The 23,508-nt window shown below is 41.2% G+C and overlaps 1 protein-coding gene across 1 annotated transcript in view; it reads left to right on the top strand.

Annotated features, from left to right (window-relative positions):
- The first annotated feature begins 621 nt into the window (after nucleotides 1–621).
- Nucleotides 622–23,508, top strand: part of TBC1D8B (TBC1 domain family member 8B) — a 27,036-nt gene continuing 4,149 nt past the window's right edge. Inside the window, 14 exon segments of the mRNA XM_027888371.1 lie at nucleotides 622–822; nucleotides 6,648–6,758; nucleotides 9,631–9,749; nucleotides 10,032–10,257; nucleotides 11,163–11,403; nucleotides 12,094–12,301; nucleotides 13,607–13,774; nucleotides 15,027–15,176; nucleotides 16,311–16,461; nucleotides 17,800–18,014; nucleotides 18,459–18,576; nucleotides 19,265–19,550; nucleotides 20,194–20,323; nucleotides 22,374–22,523. Coding sequence (XP_027744172.1) covers nucleotides 693–822; nucleotides 6,648–6,758; nucleotides 9,631–9,749; nucleotides 10,032–10,257; nucleotides 11,163–11,403; nucleotides 12,094–12,301; nucleotides 13,607–13,774; nucleotides 15,027–15,176; nucleotides 16,311–16,461; nucleotides 17,800–18,014; nucleotides 18,459–18,576; nucleotides 19,265–19,550; nucleotides 20,194–20,323; nucleotides 22,374–22,523 — 2,403 coding nt within the window. The 5' untranslated portion in view covers nucleotides 622–692.

Raw genomic sequence — 23,508 nt, 5'->3', positions numbered from 1 at the left:
TGTCTGCTACCGGAGCTGGGGGCTCTGGGGGGCCGTGCTGGGTGGTGCTCACAGATCCCTGCCGGCCCCGGGGTTTTCCCTGTTTCCCTCCTTGCCCCAGACTCCGCGGCAGCGCCAGGCTGAGCCGAGCCAGGAACACGCACCTGGGAGCCAAACACCGTTCGCGGTGACGTCTGTCCGTCTGTCTGTCTGCCTGTCCTGCGGGCTGGGCCAGAACTGAACACGGGGCTTGTGCCACGGGAAGAGCGCCCACAGCAACCTCCGCCCCGCCCGGGGCAGGGGCCGTGTGAGGGAGCAGTGCAAGAGCTTCTCCCTGCACGCGGGGCACAGCAGTGCCGGGACCACCCGATCCCCGCTCCCGGGACACAGCAGTGCCGGGATTTCCCCCCCGATCCCCGCTCCGGGGGCTCAGCAGTGCCAGAACCCCCCGATCCCCGGCGGGCCGCTCCCCTCTCCCGGGCCCCCGCCCCGCTCCAGCAGGGCCGCCACGCGGCCCCGGCCGCGCAGGGCCCGACGGGAGCTGTAGTCCTGAGGCAGCAGCGCTGCGAAGCCCCTTCGGCGGACAGGACTACAACTCCCATCGTGCCTCGGGGCTCCCCCCACATCCACCACCCCCCCCGCTCTCCCCTGCCTGGCACCGCAGCCGCGATCGCGGAGCGGGGCCGGGGCGAAGCGCCGTGAGGGGCCGCGCGATGTGGCTGAAGCCCGAGGAGGTGCTGCTGAAAAATGCCCTCAAGCTGTGGGTGCAGGAGCGCTCCAACCAGTACTTCGTGCTGCAGAGGCGGCGGGGCTACGGCGAGGAGGGCGGAGGCGGGCTGGCAGGTACTGCCAGGGGCAGGGGCAGGGCTGGAGCGGGAGGAGGGCGGTCTACCGGCCCTGGGACCCCCGCCCAACGCGTTCGGCTGCCCTGGAGCTTCGTGGGTTTCTCTTGGGGCTCTTCTGTCCCTCCTTTCGGCCCCAGGTGCAGCAGAGCCCGGCGGGGACACCGGGCAGGGCTGGGGCTCGGAGCAGCCTGTGCCCCGGCGCAGCCCGGCACCGCTCCGCGGGCAGCTCGGTGGAAGGGGACGCGGCTGGAGAAGGGACGGATCGGGCTTGCTTTGGCAAAATGCTCGTTTCCAGATCCCCTTTCCTGTGTGCATCTGGGGCTGCTTGAGATGAACTCCTGCTCAGGCATTTCTGGTCGCTTATTTTAAAAGCGAGTATGTGGTTTGATGGAGCTTGTCGGGAGGGGTGAGTCCGGGAAGTGACAGGGCATTGATCACTGTATAATAAACTTTATTTCATGAGAACTTCAAGGCATGGACCCGAGTTTCTGTTTTTAATTCTTGTCTGTTTGTATCATTCGACACTGCAGGGGCCCCAGCTACCACCTGAGACCTCTGTGGTGGTGGTGGCTATTCTGAGTAGGACCAACTCCTTCATAGTCTGCTGGTGTCTGTCACTGACCCTGCCAAGGAGAAAAGAGCTACAGGGAATCAGCCCAAAGTTCTTCCGCGGTGGGATGTGGTTCTCGAGTGTTTTGCGTCTCTCTGGGCTCTCTCTAAGTGTACCATCCTAAAGCAAGCTATGTTAAACATGAGCCAGATTGTCCTGTGGAAACGTTTATTAATTCTGCTGGATGAAACCACAAAGTCCAAACTTCTGGCTGGTGAATTTCTGATGTAGAAATGGCCCTCACAGCTGGAGGTGGGGCATTCTTCATTGGCATCTGAACCACTGGCAGGGCGAATGGAAAGTGTGAAAAGAAAGCATCCCAAAACCTCAGGTTGTCTTCTAGGCATGTAATAGTATTATAGATAGATGACTAATGTAAGGTTTTGGCTTAGGACCAAGGATGATATATTGCAGGCTTGGAAGTCTTGTGAGGATCAGGCTTGATGGTCTGTTCTCTGCCTTGATATATTTGGAAGCCAAGGAAATTGATTTGGTATGAAGGTTGTCTTTTTTATGATAAAATTCATTTAAGGACTGTGATTAAAATGGAACAATGAGAACTGGAATTAGTTGTTCATCTGAAAACCTCTTCATAGGCTCACAGCTGGGCAGACAGCTGGGTCTTCCTGGTGCCCTTTGTGTTTTGGTGAAGGTGAGGCTTCTTTCACTGCTCTCCTATCCTTGATGGCTTTTGACAGTGTGGGAAAAGAACTGGATGCATAGTTGTTGTACTATGCTTTTTTTTTTTAATGTTGGCTTTGCGTGTTTTATTTCTCTAGCTTTTCTTCTAGACCCTTAACAGATTTCATCTGAGCAAGTGAATTTTTTCACTGGACAGAAGCAAAAAGAGTGAGATGTCCTTAAGATTAACAGGACAGTTGGATAAAAATGTGGTTACGTTTGTGTTTGCAGGTTTTGAAATATTCAAACCTTCTAGATATAAGCCAGCATGATTTGCTATGCCTAAGTTTAATTTGATGTTGCTGTGTGTCACTCGAGAAAATTAGAGCTTCCTTTAGGAGAAAGAAAAGCACAGCTGTTGTCTTAGGAAATCATCACAAATGTACCAGTAAAATCTTGCTCTCTTGAAGAGCATTTTGCAGCTGGTGAGACAAGGCTGGAGGTGACTGGTAGCACTGAGGGACTGATAGCACCGAGGAGGTGGCAGCAAAGGATTCCCCAAAATGCAGGGGTACACTTGGTTAGACAGGCTTTAAGGAGGGGAGATGTGAGTTTTGAGGAAGCAACCAGTACCTGGAGAAAGGTACAGACCAAGGAGCAAAAGATAAATGACAGCAGAGACACTTACCTGAAGGAAGGCAGGGAATTCTGGTGCAGTCCTAGATGTAGAATGAAGGCTGCAGTGGGATTTGTTTGGTTGAACCCTTTGGACTGGCAGTTAGAGCAGGACCAGTTAGTAATCTGTAGGTGACACAGGGAGCTGTTGTGGCCTGTGTGCACACCCAGCACAGCTCTGAGTTGGCTCAGGTGGACAGCTGAACAGAAACACCTTGGGCGGGTTGTGCTCAGCCTCGGCTCTCTTCCTGCAGATGTGCACCTGCTTAACTTTACATTTCATTCTCTTTCCATTCTAGACCTCCCCTAAGGATACAGGTGCTGTAACCTGTCTGACTGGTTCTCCACCGGATAGCTGTCATATGATGGACTCTCCCAAAGTGTGACTGTGTGTCAGGCAGTGCAACTGTGTGACTGCGTCCTCTGTTTGTTCTGTCTTCTGCAGAGCCACTCTGGGAGAGGTGCTCAGGTTTTCCAGAGTGTATGGATAAGAATACAGTCGTGAATGCGTGTGCTGTAACCAAGGTCTAGTGGGATTGAGCATGCTGGTCACAAAACTCTTGCTTTGGTTCTAGTCCAGGCAGGACCTTGAGTAGGAGATGGGGACTTCAGGGGTAGTGATGCGAGTGAGCATTTGGTGTCATAAAATTGCAGCCTTTCACTCACTGAAATGTGAGCAAACAAATTGTTTGTTTTCTGCTTCCACAGTTTCAATTTGCCTCTTTCTGCTTGAGAAAGATAAGTGAAATGCAACTGTGAGAGTAGAAAAACTTAAAAGTGAAATATATGGTTGGAACTAGTCTTCTCTGCTTGTTATATGTGGTGTGCTTAGAAATGTAGGGAGAACTCTTGACTTTTACTGTAATTAATTACTGATCTTAAAGGCACTGATATGCATTAGAGGAGAGACCAGGCTTGTGCTAACTTTGCTGCAGAAGAATAGTGCTCTTCTAAAAAAAAGACAGAAGCATGTTTGCTTCTGATTCTTCATTACTAAAGGAAACTGATATTAGTGTTTGCATTACACTACTCCCACAAAGGATAGGAAGGAGTCAGATTGCTGTAAATAAAGCAGACCCTTAGCAATAAAAAAGCTGTAACTGATGCTATTCTAGGGAGAAAAAAAATCTTTGAGACTGGATTGAAATGGACCCAAAACTCTGCCAATATTAGTACTCTCTTGATGTACTTGGTGAAATAAACATTGAAGAACAAAGTGGTGTTGCTTCCAAATGGGAAAATGCTGAGCAGTTATTGACATGTAATATATTGACTTTATTGCCCTAACTTGGTACCACTGAGAGCAAAATCCATTGCTGATATGTTTTTGGGGCATGTCTCTGAGCCAATGTTGGTATTTTGCTAACCAAGCCTTTTATAGACTCCTGTGAAGAACACGTCCATGTTTCAAACCTATTCTGAATTCCCTCTATTTTTTTTCCTTGAGTATTTTAGCCCATTTACTGAAGTATCCAAGGTATTTCCCAGTAGTTTTACTCAGGCAGCTAAGAAACTGAAGATGTTTTCTAAAAGCAGAGCCCTTTCTCCATAAATATGTGTCACCTTCTCTAGGTACAGTTGAAGTCATTCCCCGAGCAAGGCAGAAGGATGATTTAGGTGGAATCCCCAGGAGAGACTGTAGGGTCTCACTTTGAGCAGAGTTGAAAGTAGGTGACCCTCTGTAGGTTATCCCTGAAATTGTTTCCCTTTGGGAAATAGCAATCCAGCAGAGTGCTTCCTGAGAATCACCCAAGAACTTGAGGATACAGAAACCCTGACTGATAATAAAGTATTCCAAACATCAGCAGCTCATGGAGCACTTTCAGGACAAGGGTAAGAAGGTGAGGGATCCTCTGCTTATTCCTCACAGTTGTGCCAGGAGCCATAGCCATGGAATTAGTTTGTACTGTATTGAGGGAGTGTTGATAGTCCAAGATCCCATTCCTGGACACAGCAGCACTGACTGGTGGCGCTGCTGCAGTGACCTGGTACAGTTTGGTGTGTCTAAAATCCAATGTCCTTCCAAGTAGACAGAAGCTGTGACAGCATTTTAAGGAGTGCTGCTTTCTAGTGTGCTGCTGTAACCCTTGGCTCAAGCCGAGGTGCATTAGCCTTATGAATGCTCAAAAATGTCCTTGTACTGTATATTATAACAGAAAATGTTGTTAAGAGAATTGTGAATGAAATAATGCTGAAGCAAAGCCAACTTTGAGATCAGCTCAGTGTCATGACTCATTCAGTAAGCCAAAGCTCTTTAAACAGACATAAATGCTGTTACTTATTCAGTGTCTTTCTTCAGTCAGGAACTAAAAAATACTTTCCAACAGCAACTTTCAGTCTATGAATTGCATAAAGACTAAAGAGTGTTTTTGTTTGATGTAATGTATTGGTCTATTTTGTAATGTATTGGTCTATTTTGGGTTTTTTGTTGCTTTTGTTTCTTTATTTGGGTTTGTGTGTGTGTTTTTTTATAATTATTTACTTCTGTGTTTTGAAGAGAAGCAGAAGCACAGAAGCATTCTGGAACTTGAATAGTCACAGTAAGATAGTCCCACATGCTCTGTGCTGAAGGTGTGTCGTTAGGAAATGCATGCTTTGAGGCTGAGTGTCTAGACATCTCAATTTTGCCATATTTTGTTTTCTTGTATTCTTTTACCATTGCTGTTTTTCAGAATTTGAGAGGGGGTTAATGGAAAGAAAGTGGATCACAAAGTACAAGAAACCAACCTAAAATTTCTGAAATAACATTTCAGGGATGCATTTGAAATTCTCTAAATCTAGTGCTGCTATAGTATATTAAAAGCCAGAATCAAAAGATCATTTTCCATTAAACAGGGAAGGGTATTTAAAGATTTAAAGGTGCTGTAAGGGATACATTAACTTTGCATGCCAGCTCTCTACCCTAATAGCATTTTTGGGAATACCTTGTGTCCGTGATCTCAGCAGGTTTGTGGAACAGACTTAACAGCATCTCTGGATAATTGTGTCATGCTTTTTTGGGGCATCTCATCTCTTATTTTGCTGTTGTTTGGTAGGAGAATAAGAACTTTGTGTGTTTGCTTCAGTAGCTTTGCTTCAGTTGGACTTTCCGATTCTGTGGCCATGCTAGAAGGGTGCAAACATAGGAAATACAGGAAAGAAGCATAAGATACTTTTGCTTGTATTTTTGTTTCTGTTGTAACAAGAAAATGTTTTATTGTGCATTAGGAACCAAAAGCTTGTTTTTGTTCTTCAGTGTGGATTTTTCTTTTAGAATTCCCTGATTCTTAGATTTGAAAGGAACTGTTAAGATATCTGGGTTAATATTTTTGTTACTATGCAGCGAGAGAGAATGATTTTGCTGGCCAGTATAAAATGCACATTCATTTTCCCAGGAAACGTTTTGCAGTTCGGGAGAGATGAAGTCTGTCTCCTTAATGAAATTAGTATATTTTGTTCTGTATTCTGTTTAATGGAAGCTAATTTAACACTTAGTGGCAGGGAGGTGACATAGTCAATTATGGTCTTCCAAGGGCTCTTTCCTGTGATTGGAAAGCAGAACAACAGTCAATGACTAATTAAGAGGTAGTTCAATTACTGCTTGTGCTCACTGAATGCTGGGAGCAGCCCTGTTATGTTTCCTGTTGTCCCCTGGTTTCCCACACTGCGTGGGCTGTCTCTTCCATGGGGGTCATATCAAAAAACTTTTTCATCCTCATTGTGTGTCTGTAATGGCTTTTACTGGATCTAAACATCATCACCTCTCAAAGAAATTCCTCCGGGAGTACTTCAAGCTCAATTGTGCTTCGTATTTTCTCAGAGTTCATCAGTCCTCACTTGGGCAGCGTTCCTGTTCTTTAAGAAACGAGAAAAGAGGGGAGTGTACGTTTCCAAACTTCACTTTCACTGTGCTATGTACATCTTCTTGAACCCAACAGGTCTTCTGGTGGGAACATTAGATGCAGTGTTGGACTCTACGTCGAAAGTCGCCCCGTTTCGCATCCTGCACCAGACTCCAGACTCTCAGGTCTACTGGTCCATCGCGTGCGGTATGTCCTGGGCTCGTGCAGGGAAAAAGGAGGGTGTAAAGTACAGGGTCAGTTTTTGGGTTAATCCTCTCTTATCATTATTCGTTCTCATCACCTCTCATTGGTTTAAAATCATCTGTGAACCTGAGATTGGCAGCAGTGTGTGGTTCCAGTTGTTCGGAATAGATCTATGGGCTCTTCCTCTTACACCGTCTGATCTCCTGCCTTCTGCAGGAGTCCATCAGGTACCATGGCCTTTGGGTGCTCGTAGAGTGACAGAGGCACAATCTTTTCACCTGTGAGCTGCAAGTATAACTTGACACAGTTCAGGGTCCCAAAGTGTGCTGTAGGTAGGAATAACAGTAGCTACTTATCCTACTTATACTTCTGTCTGGTTTGTCTTTGCATGTTAAAACAAGCCAGGTTCCCAGTCACAGTCAGAGCTGAATTATTCCTCATATCAGTTGCTCTTGTAGTATAAAACGTTCTTTCTCGTGTTGCATTATTAATCAGTAGGAATGGAAAAGTAAATTAACCTTAAGGGTAGAGGATGTGATTTTTTCCTAGATCATGTTTTTTGATAGTGTGGCAGACTGGGTTTATTTTGTTGTGAGGTTTTTTAGGGGGGGTTGTTTGGTTTGGTTTCTTTTTTCTTTTTTTTTTTTTTTTTTTTTTTTTTTTTTTTTTTTTTTTTTTAAGTTTTTTATTTTCATTTTAAGTTTTGCAGCTTCTCCTGAAAATGAAGTGTTAATTGCATTCTGCAGGCTGCTTAATTACTGGGTGTCCAAAGAGACCTCCATTCCCAAAGCTGAGAGGAACCTTTTATTCTTTGCATGCATCGTTGTTTTTTCTTCTGAGGCATGGTCTTGTGTTCATATTGAAATCAATTAATATTGTCATGTGGTCTAATGCTAAAGAGTCATTGTTGTGGAATAATCTATTTCTTGGGTTTTTTAAAAGCTCTGAATGCATCTATATTACAGGGAAAGAGAACCATGTATTTTAGTTAATTTTCCTCGCTTTGATGTATTTTAATTAGTAGTGTTCTTTAAGGAAACAAGACTCCATCTAGACTTCTCTGGGCTCTCAGCCTTCCTTTTTAGTTGCCTGTGGCAAAAGATGAGCTTTTCAGGAAATCTGCCATTTTGCAAACACACATGTGCGTGAGTAATTGCCCTAGGAACTGTTAGACTGTTGTTACATTGGATTTTGCTGTTATCTCTTTATTAGGAATCTTCAGTGCATCACCTTAAATGAAAACATGTGCCTCTTGCTGTCTTTTCTATGCAGTTAGCTGTCTGCAAAATGCGCATTTGTTCTTGTAGCTTTAATTTAATGTAATTCGTTGCGTGTCGTTTGAAAAGGGCAGCCTTATTAAGCGGATGGAATTTGAACAGTTTGTGAATTGGCAGTAAATACATTTCAGGACCACTTCTGAAGTCATCAGAACTGGTGGTGACAGGCTATCAAAAAGGTCCTTTGGTACATCTATTGGAAGTATCCTCTGGGGAATTCTTCTGCCATCAGGTCAGCCCTTGGGAAAATACAAAGGGTGGTCTTCATCTTAGGACTGAATTTATGTAAATTCTTTGCTGCACAAATACACTTTACACCAAAAGGTTACATGATGTAATTGTACTTTTTGTTAGAAAACAGATTGTTTGTTCCATGAAGAAATTGATGGAATGACATTTTGTTCCTGCTTTTTACGTTAAGGGTCTGAAACAGTGCTCCTAAACCATTTAAACAAGTTTTAAATAGTTTCATCTTTCTTATGTCACCTTTGTACATCTGATTCACACCGTGACTCAAATAATTAGTCTACTTGTGTAGTCTGAGAAAAAGAATTGCTTTCGCTCTTTAATTGCTGTTTTAATTACTCTTCATATAATTTTTTTAAGTGCTGTTGCAAATCTACCTGGTGTAATACAGTCTGACTATTTAACTGTATTTAGAGCAATTTCTATTCAATCCCAAGGCCACTTTAATTAATTCTGTGGAGTCTGTTGAAAGTTGTTTAATTAGCCTTTACAAAGTAAGCTGAGAAAAAAGCAATTGTTAAAGGTGTGTTCTTGCTTGGGGGTATTGGTAGCATGTAATTACACTGACTGATTTGATTTGTGAGCATTCTTGTGGAGGATGAAGCTGCCAATTAATTTATATTCTAGAATGCCTTTATTCAAACCTATATGAATTCTTTCCCTCTCCTTCCCTCTCTCTGTCCTCCAGCATGTGTTGAGGAGTCACCTGTCTTTAAAGCACTGACTTGATAGTGAATTTGCTGGAACTCTACTGTTTCATTCATGTCATCTCAGTCTTTGCTGCCTCCTGGTGATGTTTGCTTTACATCTTCACATGTTAGAAGGGGTTTTGCACAGCAGGTCCCAGTCTTGAAATTCTGATCTGGAAACTGTTACGGGCCAGTGATCAAAGAGCTGAGGATATCAAAGGCCTAGATTTCATTTTCTTCTGAGCCTCATGTGTTTGGTCTCACATTTCCCACATTCTAGACTATTAGACTGGGAGTGTTGTAGTGATGCTGAGTCTGTGCTGGGGAGGTGCTGCAGAGAGGAAGGGACTGTCAGTCCAAGTCAGGCTTTAGCACCGAGCCCACACAGTGCTGACAAAGCTGAGATGCTTCTGGATCCAAAGGCCAGAAATAGATCTGCATAAAGGGCTTGAAAGATAAAAACACAGCATTGCACATGTTTTATGTGCACCAAGTACCTTTGCAGTGTACACAAGAGGTAACAAGAAATTTGAGACTTGTGATTTGGGCTTGTGTAGCTAAATTACTCTGCAGATCAGGTGTTTGCTAAGTATTCTCTTGATTAATACTTTTAGTGAAAGTCTCTTCTGATTTTAAGCAATAATAACTTTCTCTTTTAATCAGGATCCAGCAGAGAAGAAATAACAGAACACTGGGAGTGGTTAGAACACAATGTTATGAAGACTTTATCTGTATTTGATTCGAATGAAGATATTACGAGCTTTGTCCAGGGAAAGATAAGAGTAAGTAATAGGCACGTGACATAATTGGGAAAGGTAAGTATTTTTTTCTCTAACCATACGTGCATAATATGTTCCCTGTAGAATATCCAAGTACAGCATTGTAATGCTGCTTAATTCTGGTTGAATAGTATGTTACTGTAAACTTTAACACATTCCATTGTTCGTGTTTCTCTGCCCTGCAGCCAAGTAAGGTTGTTTGACATGTGCTGTGTGTAGGCAGGTGCATATATGACACCCCCCCCCATGGATGCATATATAAAATAACAGGATTTTTTGTTTTAGGGTTTGATTGCTGAAGAGGGAAAAAGTTCTTTTGTAAAAGAAGATGATCCTGAGAAGTTTCGTGAAGGTCTCATGAAGTTTGAGAAGTGTTTTGGATTACCAGAGCAGGAGAAGTTGATTACCTATTACTCGTGCAGTTACTGGAAGGGCAGAGTGCCCTGTCAAGGATGGCTTTATCTTAGTACCAACTTCCTTAGCTTTTACTCATTTTTGCTTGGAGCAGAAGGTAAGTAAGCCTGGATGCTAAGCCTAGTCCCTTCATGCTGTACTGCTGTCCCTTAGATTAGGAAGAATTTTTCCCAAGGGAGCTATTTTGCCATGTGAGCAGATGTCAACATAGGAGAGAAAAAACTACCAACATAAAATAATTTATGGAAATGAATACATTTGTGTAACTTACTACACATTATCCATTAGTTTACTTCCTCCATACAAGCTTCAGAAAGAAGACAGACTGTCCATCATCTTTAGATCATGCTGCATTATTAAGTCTGTGAGGATTACAGTTATGTCTTCACACACAGCCTTAATATTTCACATAGGTGCACTACACACTGGTGATAATTGCACATACCTTTTTTTTTCCTGGTTTCAAACATTAGCTTGAAATGCCCAAACAAATGCCTCAAATAGTGTGAACTGTAACTGCATTTCTGTGAAAAATAGAAAGCATAAAGAAGATAGGATGCTTTCAAAGCTAATTTTTATCTGTACTGGGAGAGGCCATAGTTAATGGTCACAGTTCCTCTGCATGCCAAACGTGGTTGATTTAATTTAGCAGCCCTGTTGATGAGCTGTTGAAGGGGGTTGGCTCATATGGTGGTGTGTTTGCCATTTGCAGTTCCACATAAGAGCAAAGAAAACGTGGTGTAAGCTTGTATTGTCATACATGGTGTGGCTTGTAATGTTTTTCTTTCTATAAAATTCATTCTAATGGAATTATTTTTTAGGAAATGTGAGGAGAATGGGTTTTGGGCTTGTTAGTTTGTAGCCCTTTCCAAATGTGCTACCATTTAACTATGTTGCTTAATTATATTTTCTTAGTGCTGCTGACTATTGCTTTGCTTTTTTTAATACAAGAGTAGTAGCTACTGAGAAGTGACTCACATCTCCTTATATTTGTATTTTCAGTAAAACTTATTATCTCCTGGGATGAGATATCAAGGCTTGAGAAGACTTCCAATGTAATTCTGACAGAGAGCATTCATGTATGCTCCCGTGGGGAAGATCATTATTTTTCCATGTTTTTGCACATTAGTGAAACATTCCTTCTCATGGAGCAGCTGGCAAACTATGCTGTTAGGAGACTTTTTGACAAGGAAACATTTGAGAATGATCCTGTCCTCCACGACCCTCTGCAAATCACCAAGAGGTAATGTATTGCTTAGAGTTTGTCTATGAGGGCCCAGTGCTTGTTTAGGCAAAGGGGAAGAGAATCCTTGTCTCCAAGAGATCTGTAAATGCCAGCAAAGGTGTTGCTCTCTTAACCAAGTGTCTCATTAAAATATTGGACCAAACTGATCCCTAAGTTTGGTAACAGTGCTAGAGAGGGGTGTTGCTCTACAACCAAAACATTGTTTCCGGCTGCAGTTATCTGTGACAAAGTAGAGTATGGCAGGTGTTTACAACATGTGCTACATTTCTACCTAATTAACCCGCTGTCAGGCCAAAACTGGGTTTAGTTTTAAGGGGATTACTCTGATGTGTGGGGAAACAGAGAAGATCAGGCTGTTAGTATCTTTTTCTGCACTACCTATAGGCCCTGATTCAGCACAGTGCTTTACTGTGTAAGGACATGATTGAATTTATTCCTGTTCAGTGACATATTTAAGTATTTTGTTAAGTGGCTGTACAGGTAGGTGTGGTCCGACCCTTTGTTGCCTCTTCAAGCAAAACATTGAACCCTCCAGACTGACCCCATGTATTATGGGAAAGCATGATATTTTACTGTCTTTTCCCAAGATATTTTTGACTTTTGTATTTGTAAAGACATTTAAAACTCATTTAATTTTTCTTTTCTCTTTTCTATCTTTTTGTTTTGTTTTGTTTTGTTTTAATCCAGAGGCCTAGAGAGCCGTGCCCACAGTGAGCAGTTTAGTGCATTCTTCAGGCTGCCTAAAGAAGAGACCTTGAAGGAAGTTCATGAGTGCTTCTTGTGGGTTCCTTTCATTCATTACAATACCCATGGAAAAATGTGCATTTCAGAAAACTACATCTGCTTTGCTAGCCAGGATGGCAGCATGTGCAGTGTAATCATTCCACTAAGAGAGGTAATGTGAGCTACCAGTCTGCCAGATACACCAGCAGTTTTGCAGTTGTGTAGTTTAATGCCAGTTTAGCAGATTTTCATTAGAATCTTCTTACTTTATCTGATGTCATGTATTTCCCCCTATCCGGGATACTGTTTGTAGTTTTATAGAACTGCTTTCATGTTTCAGATTTGTTCCTGCATCCTCTTTCCCTTTTCTATTTACTCCTGTTTCTGTAGCTGGGTACAGAATCCAAAATTTCTAAAACTTTAGAAAAAATGTGCTTAGTTCTTGAAGTTAATGGGAGATAAATTAATTCTCGAGACAAAAAGTAAAGAAATATAGAGGATAAAAAAAAAACCCCAAACAACTCTGCATCCCTGTCTTGACTTCTTGTGATCTGGAACATCAGTCTTCCAATGTTAAAAGCTTTTCATCAACATCCAGATTACAGTAGCCTACAAATTAATCAGGTTCTATAATTGCTCTGTAATTGCTTTACATGCTCTGTGTACTCACTGCCTGACATAAGACAACTGACATAGGGAGTGAGCTGTACTAATTTCAACAACACTTCGTGTTTCCCGGCTAGATAAAGCAACTTATTTGATTATCTATAAATAGTCCTGCAAACAATGAAGACTTTCATAAGCTGTGAAAAACAATAAGAGGCTGCTTTAAAGGAACTTGACTCTAAATTTATTCTTGTGGACTGCCAGTCCCTTGCTGTTTGTTCTACAGTACTGCAGAGTTACCTCATTTCAGTGGTTTGCCATTCTTTACCTTTAACAATGTGAATGCATCAGATCTTCATGATTGTCACACTTGTACTTGGATGATTAAAGTGTATTAACTGCTCTAATCTGTGACTGTTCCATCATGGCAATTAAAGTCAGCTCCTGCTGTCATGTGTTATGACAGCTGTCTTTGACAGGGTATTCCCAGTGGAAGTTCAGTCTTGTAAAACTTGTTTCATTTGATTACTTGCAAAAGTCATGTTTTGTCTGCTTTTGGATGGTAAAAAAAAATAAAAAGCAACAGCTTCAGCAGGTGTAAGGAGACAAGATTTTCAAACTGAGAACTCACAACTGGGAAAACCTTTTTGAAGATTTCTGGTTCTTTGTCAAAAATCTTTTGCATAATTCTTATTACCTTGTGCTAAAATAGCTCCAGGCCACTAAACTTTCAACTTGTAACTTGTGTTGCTAATCTGTGTGGTGCTTCATACCCACTGTTTCATTTACATGTGTGTTTTTCACAAGCTTGCTCTTTTAGAAGTAAGCTGGTGAAATGTCTTACCTAATTTATGTATCCTTGGTTCCGCAGGTCACAGGGGTGGATAGGGCAGATCCAGCCAACAGAGGAGTCAGCATCAGCACCAAAGGAAAAACAGCTTTTCGTTTCACAGAGGTCAGAGATTTCGAACAGCTGGTGGCAAAGCTCAGAATGAAATGCAGTGCAACTTCGAGTCCACAACATGTCATAACTACAGAGGTAGCTGCTCTGCTAACTCCAGTTTCTTAAAACCTGTTTCTAGGAATCATGTTGTGTGGTCTTATTAAGAGTTTATGTATCATTGTCAGTGTTTTGCTGTGTAATGCCCTGACTCTAGACACAAGGTAGTACAGTGTCCACTGTACCTCTAGATTTCAAGTTGTCTAAATTTTTTTAATTTTCTCTTTTGAGAAAATGTGTTCCCATCTCTTGCCTTCAGACCATTTACATTAAACCAAAATTCCACTAGTGTGATGTAAAATTACATGTAGCTGTGTCCGTTTTTGTCAGCCTATTGTTTGACTTAGGAAGTTGATAGAATGATTGTAAGGTTGTTTCCAGATATAAAGAAGTCTGTATGTGTGGTTTCAGGCATGAAAAATAAGAAACCAATGACAAAACATCCCTAAGAAGCATTATTTGTTATATTTGCAGTATCTCTTCCATGAAGAATTTACCCTGAAAAAAAATTAGAATCAGCTGGAGTAGCCCCTAAAGTGGCATTTGTAAGAGTGGAGAAGTGTACCAATAAATACCTTTTGGTAGAAAGTAATCAGTGAATCAGCAAAATCTCTACCTCCAGATTTTAATTCTTAAAAGACAAAAATGAGCAATAAAAGCAAGATAGTTTGATATTGGCAGAAATGAGGGCGCAGCAGAGCCCTGGGGCACCCGGGTAATGAGGTTTGCTGCTCAGGGGCTTTCCCTTTTAGATTACCTTATTTTGAGTTATATCTGCATTATTTTGACATAAGTCATGTACCTCTGGTTTTAAAATTTGGAAAAATAAGGAACTGCCCATGTGAAGGAGAATGGGTTAAACAATGGTGCTACTGTGGATGCGTTCTGTTTTGGGTTCTTTTCCCTTGTTATTTATTGTGTTTTGAAAAACAATCCCAGTTCTAAAGAGGTTTTTGAGTGTTCTCAGCTTTTCTGTATAGTTCACTGTATGAATGTTTTTCTTTTGGTGGTGATGAATGGTCAGACTTCCCTGTCTGTGCTTGTTCTCTCAGTTGTCACTGTCATTATTTGTCCTTTCATAATTCAGTTTTTGGCTTTTTTTTTTTTTTTCAAATGCTGACTCCTGAAAGCCCATCTATGTGGAGCAGTGACTGCTGTTTTTTATTTATTTTGGAAGTCTGTCTCTGGTACCTGTAACTTAATATAACAAACAATGATGGTCTGGTATCAGTGCTGCTTCTTGGAGGACTGTTTGTCATTTATAACCACCCACTGTTAAATTTTTTTCAAGGTTGCAGCTGGTTCTGCCTCTGATCATCCAAAGGATTCTGAGGCGGGACCGTCAAAGATGGGTCAGAGAGATAACAGCAAAACTGTGGGTACAGAAGCCCTAATGACTGTCTACCACCCTCAGGATTCTGAGAATCTTGACTCTAAAATGGTAAGGGATAAAATGGCCAACAGTTTGGGGAATCTAATTGCAAAGGACTGAAGTATATGAAAATGTATTCCAGCAAGGCTGCTGATTTCCTCTGGGGCTTTGCCAGTCTTCTTTCATCTGCATTTTCTGTATTTGGAGTCCACAGGGTGCTTCTTCGTGGCTCCATTCAATTTGCTGCTCATCTTGTTTAATAATGATATGCCTTATCTTCATGGAGCTAATTTCTCCTCCTCTTCCACCCCTCAGGGAAGAGTTGGCTGTTTGTTTTATGATAGTGAGCATGTTTCATTTCTATCTGAATTGTCAGGATACAAAGTCACTACTAACTCTTTGGGAGCAAGGAGAATGTTGTAAGAAATTGACTTAATTTCTTCTTTCCTTCATTCTTTTGCACTGCTGCCCAACAAAGTTATGCTCTGGAGAATGTTTATTTGATTGTTTTTGCTGTATGACATCCAGTTTTTGCTTCTCCATAGCGTACGCAAGAAGACAGATTTTATTTGAAAATAAGTCTTTCAGCAGAACTGGGTAAACTAAGATATGAATTTTTTTGTTTGTTTGTTTTAGAAATTAGAAAATAAATGTCCTGTCCTTTGGGCAGGACAAAAGGGAGCCCAGATTTTAAAATTCTGTTTTTTATAGTATTTTGAGCAAAAGTGGACAAAATCTACTTTTCCTTTTGGCACCTTTAATTGTTTTAACAATGTTAAATCTTAGTGCTGCATGCACAGAAATGCTCAGGAGCCTCACATGAGCTGCAGCACCTTATCAACAGTTGCTTTGCTTCAGAAAAATGTTTGTTTGACCTTACCGTTCTGTGGCACTTGTTGGTTTGTGTCAGGTGGGATACTGGATTAGATTTACCTTTTGTCTCATCTGGTGTAGACTTTCTTGTAATAATATACTTTAAAGAATAGTAGGCCATGTAGGAGGTGACATTTTATGCCAAACCTGTGCTATGCATAGGCTGGATTTTGTTCTGATTTGCTTCAGCATTCATTTCACACATCAGTACAGATGCCAATGCTGTAATTTCCAGTTTACATAACTGTGAGCAAAATTTACTTTTTTTCTCTGAAACCTGAGGAGAATGTACCAGTGTACTTAATGCTTCTTGTCTCGTGCTTTTCACAGTTGAAAGAAAAAATGAAGGAACAGTTATGGAACATCCTCTTTGCCGAGCGGGGACATGGTGTCAGTATGTTTCGAACAAAGAAGACTCGAGATCTGGTTGTACGAGGGATCCCAGAGACCTTAAGAGGAGAGCTCTGGCTGCTCTTCTCAGGTGTTGCATAATAAGTCTAACTGGTTCTTTTGGGAGCTCTGCTGTATGGATGTTCTAATTACTGAAAATAGTCTAGTTATTGACTTCTAGTCTATCAAAAAGTGCTCTTACCTCTGGCATTTTGTCCAAACCTTTGAAGTGAAGAAAGACACTTCAAAATCACGAACAAGAGTTTGCTTATTTTACAATAAACTCCATTGAAAAAGAGTAATAGTAATACATGCTGTCCCAGGGGACAGTCAGTTTCAGCAAAGCCTCTTTACCTGCTAAAAAGAAAAGCATGTTTGTGGGACTTGTGTTGTTTTGGTTTAAGCTTTCAGAGATGATAGTGTTACCAGACGCACAGAAAATGTTTTCCTGGCGGAGAATTTGGCCCCAGTTACAAGCAGCTATTTGCTACGTGCTTTTGCTTGGTTTAAAGAGTGAGACTGTACAGGAATTGTGGACTGTCTTACACATACGAGATCTCTTGTCCAAGCTCTGAGTGTGCATTTGTGGCCTACTTCTGTAGAACACACTTGTGTCAGAGCACATCACTTGAAGAAATAGAGGCCCAGGGAATTAAGACCCTGCTGCTCTGCAGTAGTTCTGTTCCTGTTCACTGAAACACTTAGAAAAAAGCAGCAGCCACTGGCTTGATCAAGGTCACCCAGGAAGCCTGTGTCAGATTCAGAAAATAAGCTGCAGATTTGGAGGAGCCACCCAGGATCTTATCTGCTTGCTGTGCTCACTGTGTGTTCCTGGGCAGAGCTTCCTCCTCTTCCAGAGGATCTGTTTATTGTAACAAATGCACTTTATCCTCCTCATACAGCCTACTGTATGGTTGTTCCTTTTGAGGATGCGTGAACATGGATCTTTACCAGTGTTCTTTGAGAGTTACACAGACATTTATGCTCCAGCCCAATATCTCTGTCTGAGGAGGTGATGACATAACAGATACAGAATTCATTAGATAAATAATAATCTTTTGCCTAGTTTTCCCTGTCTGTTCTCAGCTCTACAAGTGGGAAGATATTGTGCTCCTCAGAAAAGCTGGGCAAAATTGTAGGTGAAAGGAAGCCCCCTCTCCCCAAACAAACAAAAAAGTTAGTCAAAATCAACTTTATAATGGAAAGTGACTTAGATTTCCTCCAAGCCTTATTTTATTTCGCTTTTCTGTTTTCATTTCAGAGTAATTCCATTAATTTCAGTAGAATTACTCTGGTACATTACTACAGTAATATCTGGAGATTCATGAGGTACCTCAATAGTCACCAGAAGCTTTTACATAAATTGCAGACAATCACATAGTTACTTTACCATTGTCCTCTACTACCATGCAATACTGTGTATTGGCAGGTGCTGTAAATGATATGGCATCCAACCCTGGTTATTACACTGAGCTGGTGGAAAAGTCCTTAGGAACGTGCACTTTGGCTACTGATGAAATTGAACGGGATTTGCGTCGCTCCTTACCCGAGCATCCTGCTTTTCAAAGTGACACAGGAATTTCTGCACTCAGGAGAGTTCTCACAGCTTATGCATACAGGAATCCTCAAATTGGATATTGTCAGGTACAGCAGCTTTGAGAGTCACGGTGTTGGTTGTCTATTAGCTCATGATGGCAGTGTAGGAGCACTGCATGAAATCAGTCAGAGAAATGTGTAATGGTTTCTTGCTCAATGGTTCACTTACTTCGCTTATGTCATCCTCCTGTGTAATGAGTTTTTACTTGTACTTGAATTTGTTGATAAATGCTACTTCGTGTCCACTTCATAAATGTGTTTGCATTCTAACTAGCCATTTAGCATTTAAAAATATTTGTATATAGTTCAAATACTCTGTTCTGTATTTAATAACATAGAAGCAAAAGTCTTATACTGGATATGGCTGTAGGTTATCCCAGCACTCTAAAAACATGCTGTAAAGTGCTTTCAGAAATACAAATTCTGACTAATGATAGCAGTTGTGGTTTTGCCATCTTTCCTTGTGTTTCCTTTCCTGTTTAAATGTCACAGGCAATGAATATTCTGACATCAGTGCTTCTGCTGTATGCTAAAGAGGAGGAAGCCTTCTGGCTTTTGGTTGCTGTGTGTGAAAGGATGCTCCCCGATTACTTCAATCGTCGAATCATTGGTAACATCCATCTCTCTTTTTATCTGTCTAGAATTGAATGTAAATGGTCATTCATTAGTGAAAGGAGTGAGCTAAAGACTGACCAGTGTAGAGAAACTGTTGATTCAGTATTGTGGAGTAGAAGATGGAGGTTACAGAGAGCATCCCATGGCTCCTCCTTAAATAGGAGTGGATGTGATTTTCAGATACTGTCATTACTCTAGGCATAACTACTCAGGAATTATTCAGTTAGACTAATATACTATTCTTTTGAAATTATAACTGCAATTCATACTATTTATTTGAAACTCAGACAGCTTAAATAAAGGAAAAAGGGTTACTTCAGGTCCAGACTTAGCCTTTGATCTCCTGTGCAGTTCTTACAGGTGTATATGCTGGAAACAAGTTGGATGTAAAGTTTCTCTCTCATTGCAGAGAGGGTGTATTGGCTGTCAGGGGAGTCACTGGAAGCAGCCATGCCCTCACCAAAGTGCTGATACCCTTTAAGCCTGCAGCAAGGCTGGACCATGGGTGGAGTGCACAGCTTCCAGCTTAGGGAAGGGAGCCAATGGTTCAATGCTGTGCCTGTGTGTGCTTTTATAACAGAGCTGCGTTAGGACAGGGCCTTTATTTCTGGCTGATGCTCTGAGAAAAGTGTGCTTCTCTGTATTAAGATTTGGGTGGTGGTTTTGTCATCCTTTCCCTGCAGGTGCCTTGGTAGATCAGGCAGTGTTTGAGGAGCTCATCAGGGTTCACCTGCCTCAGTTGACAGACCACATGACGGACATGACTTTTTTCTCCTCGGTCTCTCTCTCCTGGTTCCTTACCCTTTTTATCAGTGTGCTGCCCTTTGAAAGTGCAGTCAATGTGGTGGACTGTTTCTTCTATGATGGAATAAAGGCAATCTTGCAGCTGGGCCTTGCTGTGCTGGAATACAACATGGAGAAGTTGCTCACTTGTAAGGATGATGCAGAAGCAGTCACTGTTCTCAACAGGTATCAGTGTAACTGTTATTCTTTTGGTCTGGTAGCAGCTGCTATAACTGCCAGGCTTTTAAATGTTACACATTTGAATGGGGTAGGAGCTACAGAATTATTGAGAAAGATGTAATTTTTGTTATAGTAGACCATGCAACCTGGTGTTTTTTGTAAAATCTAATGGATTTATTTAGGCTGGTGATGCAGGTCTGCTAAGCAGGTGCAGATCAGGCCTGTCTTTGGCTTATGCATCTGGGGGAATTAATGTTGCCTCGTTCACAGTTCAGGACAACCTTTTTTTCCCTCTCCCAAGTATGAAGTGATGGATTAGAGAACCAGGGAAATGCCAAGTGGAAGGCACTTTGGCAAGAGTCTAATTTAACTTCCCAGTCCAAAGAGGATTGCTGCTCACACTAGCTCACATCAGCCAATACATCACTAACGTATTGACTAAAACCTCCCATGGCTGGAACCTTTTCTGGGTGGGCAGTTCCCACGTTTGTGTGTCTTTGTTACTATTGCAGCACATTTTTGCTACTGATTCTCAAATTCTTTGCTATATCCCCTTCTCTGTGTACTTTTTCTTCAGTAGATGCCAATGCTGCTGTTTTCTGGTGATAAATTGGTTCCTGCTGATTTCTCATGTGTTTGCTTTGCGCAGATTTTTTGACAGTGTCATTAACAAAGACAGTCCTTTGCCTCCAACTGTGCAGCAAGGCTCCAACCTCAGTGATACAAAGAGTGACCACCCAAAAGTGGACATCACAGATTTGATCCGAGAGTCAAATGAAGTATGTGTTCTTGGGGGTATGTTCTTGCATCCCATGCAGTGTTTGTTTCCTGGACTACTTTAAAAATACTGCAACTGCATTGTGCAAACTAGGGTAGAAAATCTGCCTAGATTGGTAGAAATGGGGCTCTATTTTGTTCAACCTCACTGAAAACCTTTACAGGTTTGGTTTCTGCAATGTTAAGCTTTGGAGCTTTTCACTGGGCAGGAAATATATCTAGCTTCTCCTATTTTTCCCCAGATTTTCATGAGGCATTTTTTTCCTTGGCATGATTTCTGTCAGAGTATTAATGTATTTGTAGATAGGTTTCTGCTCAGCCCAGAGCTTCTGCTCAGAAGTGAAAGGAAGTTGAGATAAAAGATTTGATCACATTTGGGTTTTTTTTATTAACTAGTTTCTTTTATCTGTATAATTATTTTTCTTTTCTGATTCTCATTCATATGTTTCTAGTGAAAGAGCCTCAGTTCATCTATTTTGGAAAAGATGTCCTGACCTTGACTCAGAAAAGATGAACTAACTGTAATTTGTATAATTTAGAAATTGTCTTTTTTGATTTTTTACTGAGAAGAAGGCATTGCTTTTAATGGGGTGAACAATTACAAGAATCAGAAATTCAATTTCCCTTGAACAGTCTTTTTAGCATTGGGCTAATCATATAAAAATCTGGTCTATCAGTATTGCTTTACAATAATATTATACTAAAAAATCATGTTTGGGAGGTGCTTTAAGATTCTTGAAAGAAAAGTTGAAAACTATTCTGAGTCTTTCTTTGCATGATGAGTTCTCAAAGTGAGGCTGAATACTTGTAGATTGGAGACCAGAGGTGGTAAATAATGAAGTGCTGTATATTGCATTCAGAAGTGGGAGCTGAGGCTTTCACAGAGGTGAAACCAGGACTGAAAGACAAAGCAAAAGAAGATGCTTTTCTACTTGCCCTGCCTTTGCAGGCAGGGAACTGCACCAAAGCAGTAGTCTCTGGTTTGATATGGCTTTTGAACAGTTTTGGGCAGAACTTTGAACCTGAATCTCCCGGTTCCAAGTTGTCAGCCCTGTTCTTAGGCCCATATCCCCATTTCTCTCTCATAACCCCTTTTTCAGTTGCAAATTTTTATCTTCAGTTGAAACCAGGTTTCTTCAGTGCTGGTAAGTGCCACAACCCCAGGTTTGAGAACGGCTGATACAAAGTGAGAGACAATTTCCTTCTTCCCATTTTGACCAGGCAGTTAATTTCAACACAGTTCTGGTCTGGTGAAGGGTGTTATTTTCATATCACTATGGAAATAAAATAAATTTCAAAATGGGAAGATTGCTGCAATGGAGAGTTGCCACTCTTCAGATAGGTCTGGTTATAAGTAATGAAGAATAAACAGAGTTATTCTTTGTGATACTGTTGCTTTGTATGGGTGCTCACAAGATAAATGAGATTATGTGAAAGTCTTGAGAAAAAATGTTGGCCTGGTTTGATTTATCAGTTTCTGTTTAGATTTTAATTGTTTAATAATTTGTTGCATGATTTCTTGGAGAATTTATTTTTAGTTTTTTGCCTGCTATCCCACTTTTCCTTAAAGGTAAATGTATTTATTCTACTCCAGTGCTCAGACACCTTCCCTGTCCTTCAGAAATTCCAGAGGCAGCTAGAAACAGTTCATAAATTACTTAGCTTATTTCTAAATTTCACTAGAGTGAACTTCAAACCCTGACAACATGCACACCTTAGACTTTGCTGCCCTGCAGTAGTAGTTACCATGTGATAGCAGAGTTGGGTATAGAGCCAACACACAGTAAAATCCCTTCCTTTGTCTTCTGACACACTGAACTACTCCAGTTTCTTTTTTCTCCGTCACTGTTTGAAACACCTTTTAAACACTTTTAAAAGTTACATGGGTTAGGGAGAAGCTTAATGCTCCAATAAATTATTTGTTTCTCGGAGTTTCTGGGATCTTCCTTTGTGTCTGTACCTGTATTACACTTAGCTGCAAGAAAGGCAAACCCATCTGCTTAGATGTGTCTGGCAACAGCTGACTGCATGGAATGGTGCTTTTCTTCCTAGAGGTACGGTGATATTCGCTACGAGGATGTTGAGAGCATGCGCTGCAGAAACAGGCTTTATGTGATCCAGACCTTGGAAGCTACGACCAAGCAGAATGTGGTGAGTGACTTGGAAGAGCTTAACCCTTCCCTCTGATAATCCTTTTGGAAAGTTCTGAAAAGAGCTACATTTTCCAGGGCCAAATATATAATTTTATATGCTGAAACCCCTCCTGTCTGCAGGGTGTCAGCTGTTAACTGAGGTATGGCCTGTGATGTTTTCAGTCTCTGAAGCCACAGCATGACCTCCTGGTCTCATTGCAAGTGGCACCATTCCTGACCACTTCTAAAGGCTGGAGTATCCCTCCCACTTCACGTGGGTTGGAACAGGCTGATCTGTATTTCTATCTGCTGTTGTTAAACTGTGAATGCATTTCTCTTAGAGGCATAGAGCACTGTACAGTAAAACAATTAATCATCACCTGCATTTGCACTCTGGGAAGCAGCACTTAAGAGGTTACTGTACTGCAGTCAACTTTTTGTCTGTGATGTGTGTGGGTGTCTGGTAATGTGGCAGCTTTTCATCTGCCTTTATCATCTTTTTAGTCCAGACTGCTGAATGAAGGTGGAGGTTGTGAGGTGCCTCTTTTGCTTGCTTGTTCTGTTTTCTTAAGTGACTTGTTTCCAATAACTGATGATAATACTAGTCTGTTCAACCACCAGTGCTTCTTTCTGTAGTAAATGTGGCTTGTATCAACTGATCCCAAATGCTGGTGGTTACAGTAAGATGGTAACTGTTGCATATTATTTTACAAAACATACCTATTGTGCAGATGGGAGCTGCTCTTGTAGCAGCCTTGTTTAAAAAGATTGTGAACATTTATTTATTTATTTTTGAAAAGGAGGATTCAGCTTCACTGTTGAGAGCTGAGCATGCATTTGCCCCTTTAAAGGAAGCTATATGTTATATCATTATAAATAATTGAGTTTTAATCTCCTGCATTTCATAGTGTAGGCTCCATGTATGCAAGTAATGTGACTAGTTTCCTAGCTTTAAGCTTTTTCTTTCTTTTTTTTTTTTTTTTTTTTTTTTTTTTTTTTTTTTTTTTTTTTTTTTTTTTTTTTTTTTTTTTTTTTTTTTTTTTTTTTTTTTTTTT

This window comes from Empidonax traillii, unplaced genomic scaffold (genome assembly GCF_003031625.1).
Source record: "Empidonax traillii isolate 1590-97213 ecotype Southwest subspecies unplaced genomic scaffold, ASM303162v1 scaffold237:size1322474, whole genome shotgun sequence".
NCBI classification, from domain to species: domain Eukaryota; kingdom Metazoa; phylum Chordata; class Aves; order Passeriformes; family Tyrannidae; genus Empidonax; species Empidonax traillii.
The sequence above is the reverse complement of the archived record's forward strand: the minus strand, read 5'-3'. Positions and strand labels throughout refer to the sequence as shown.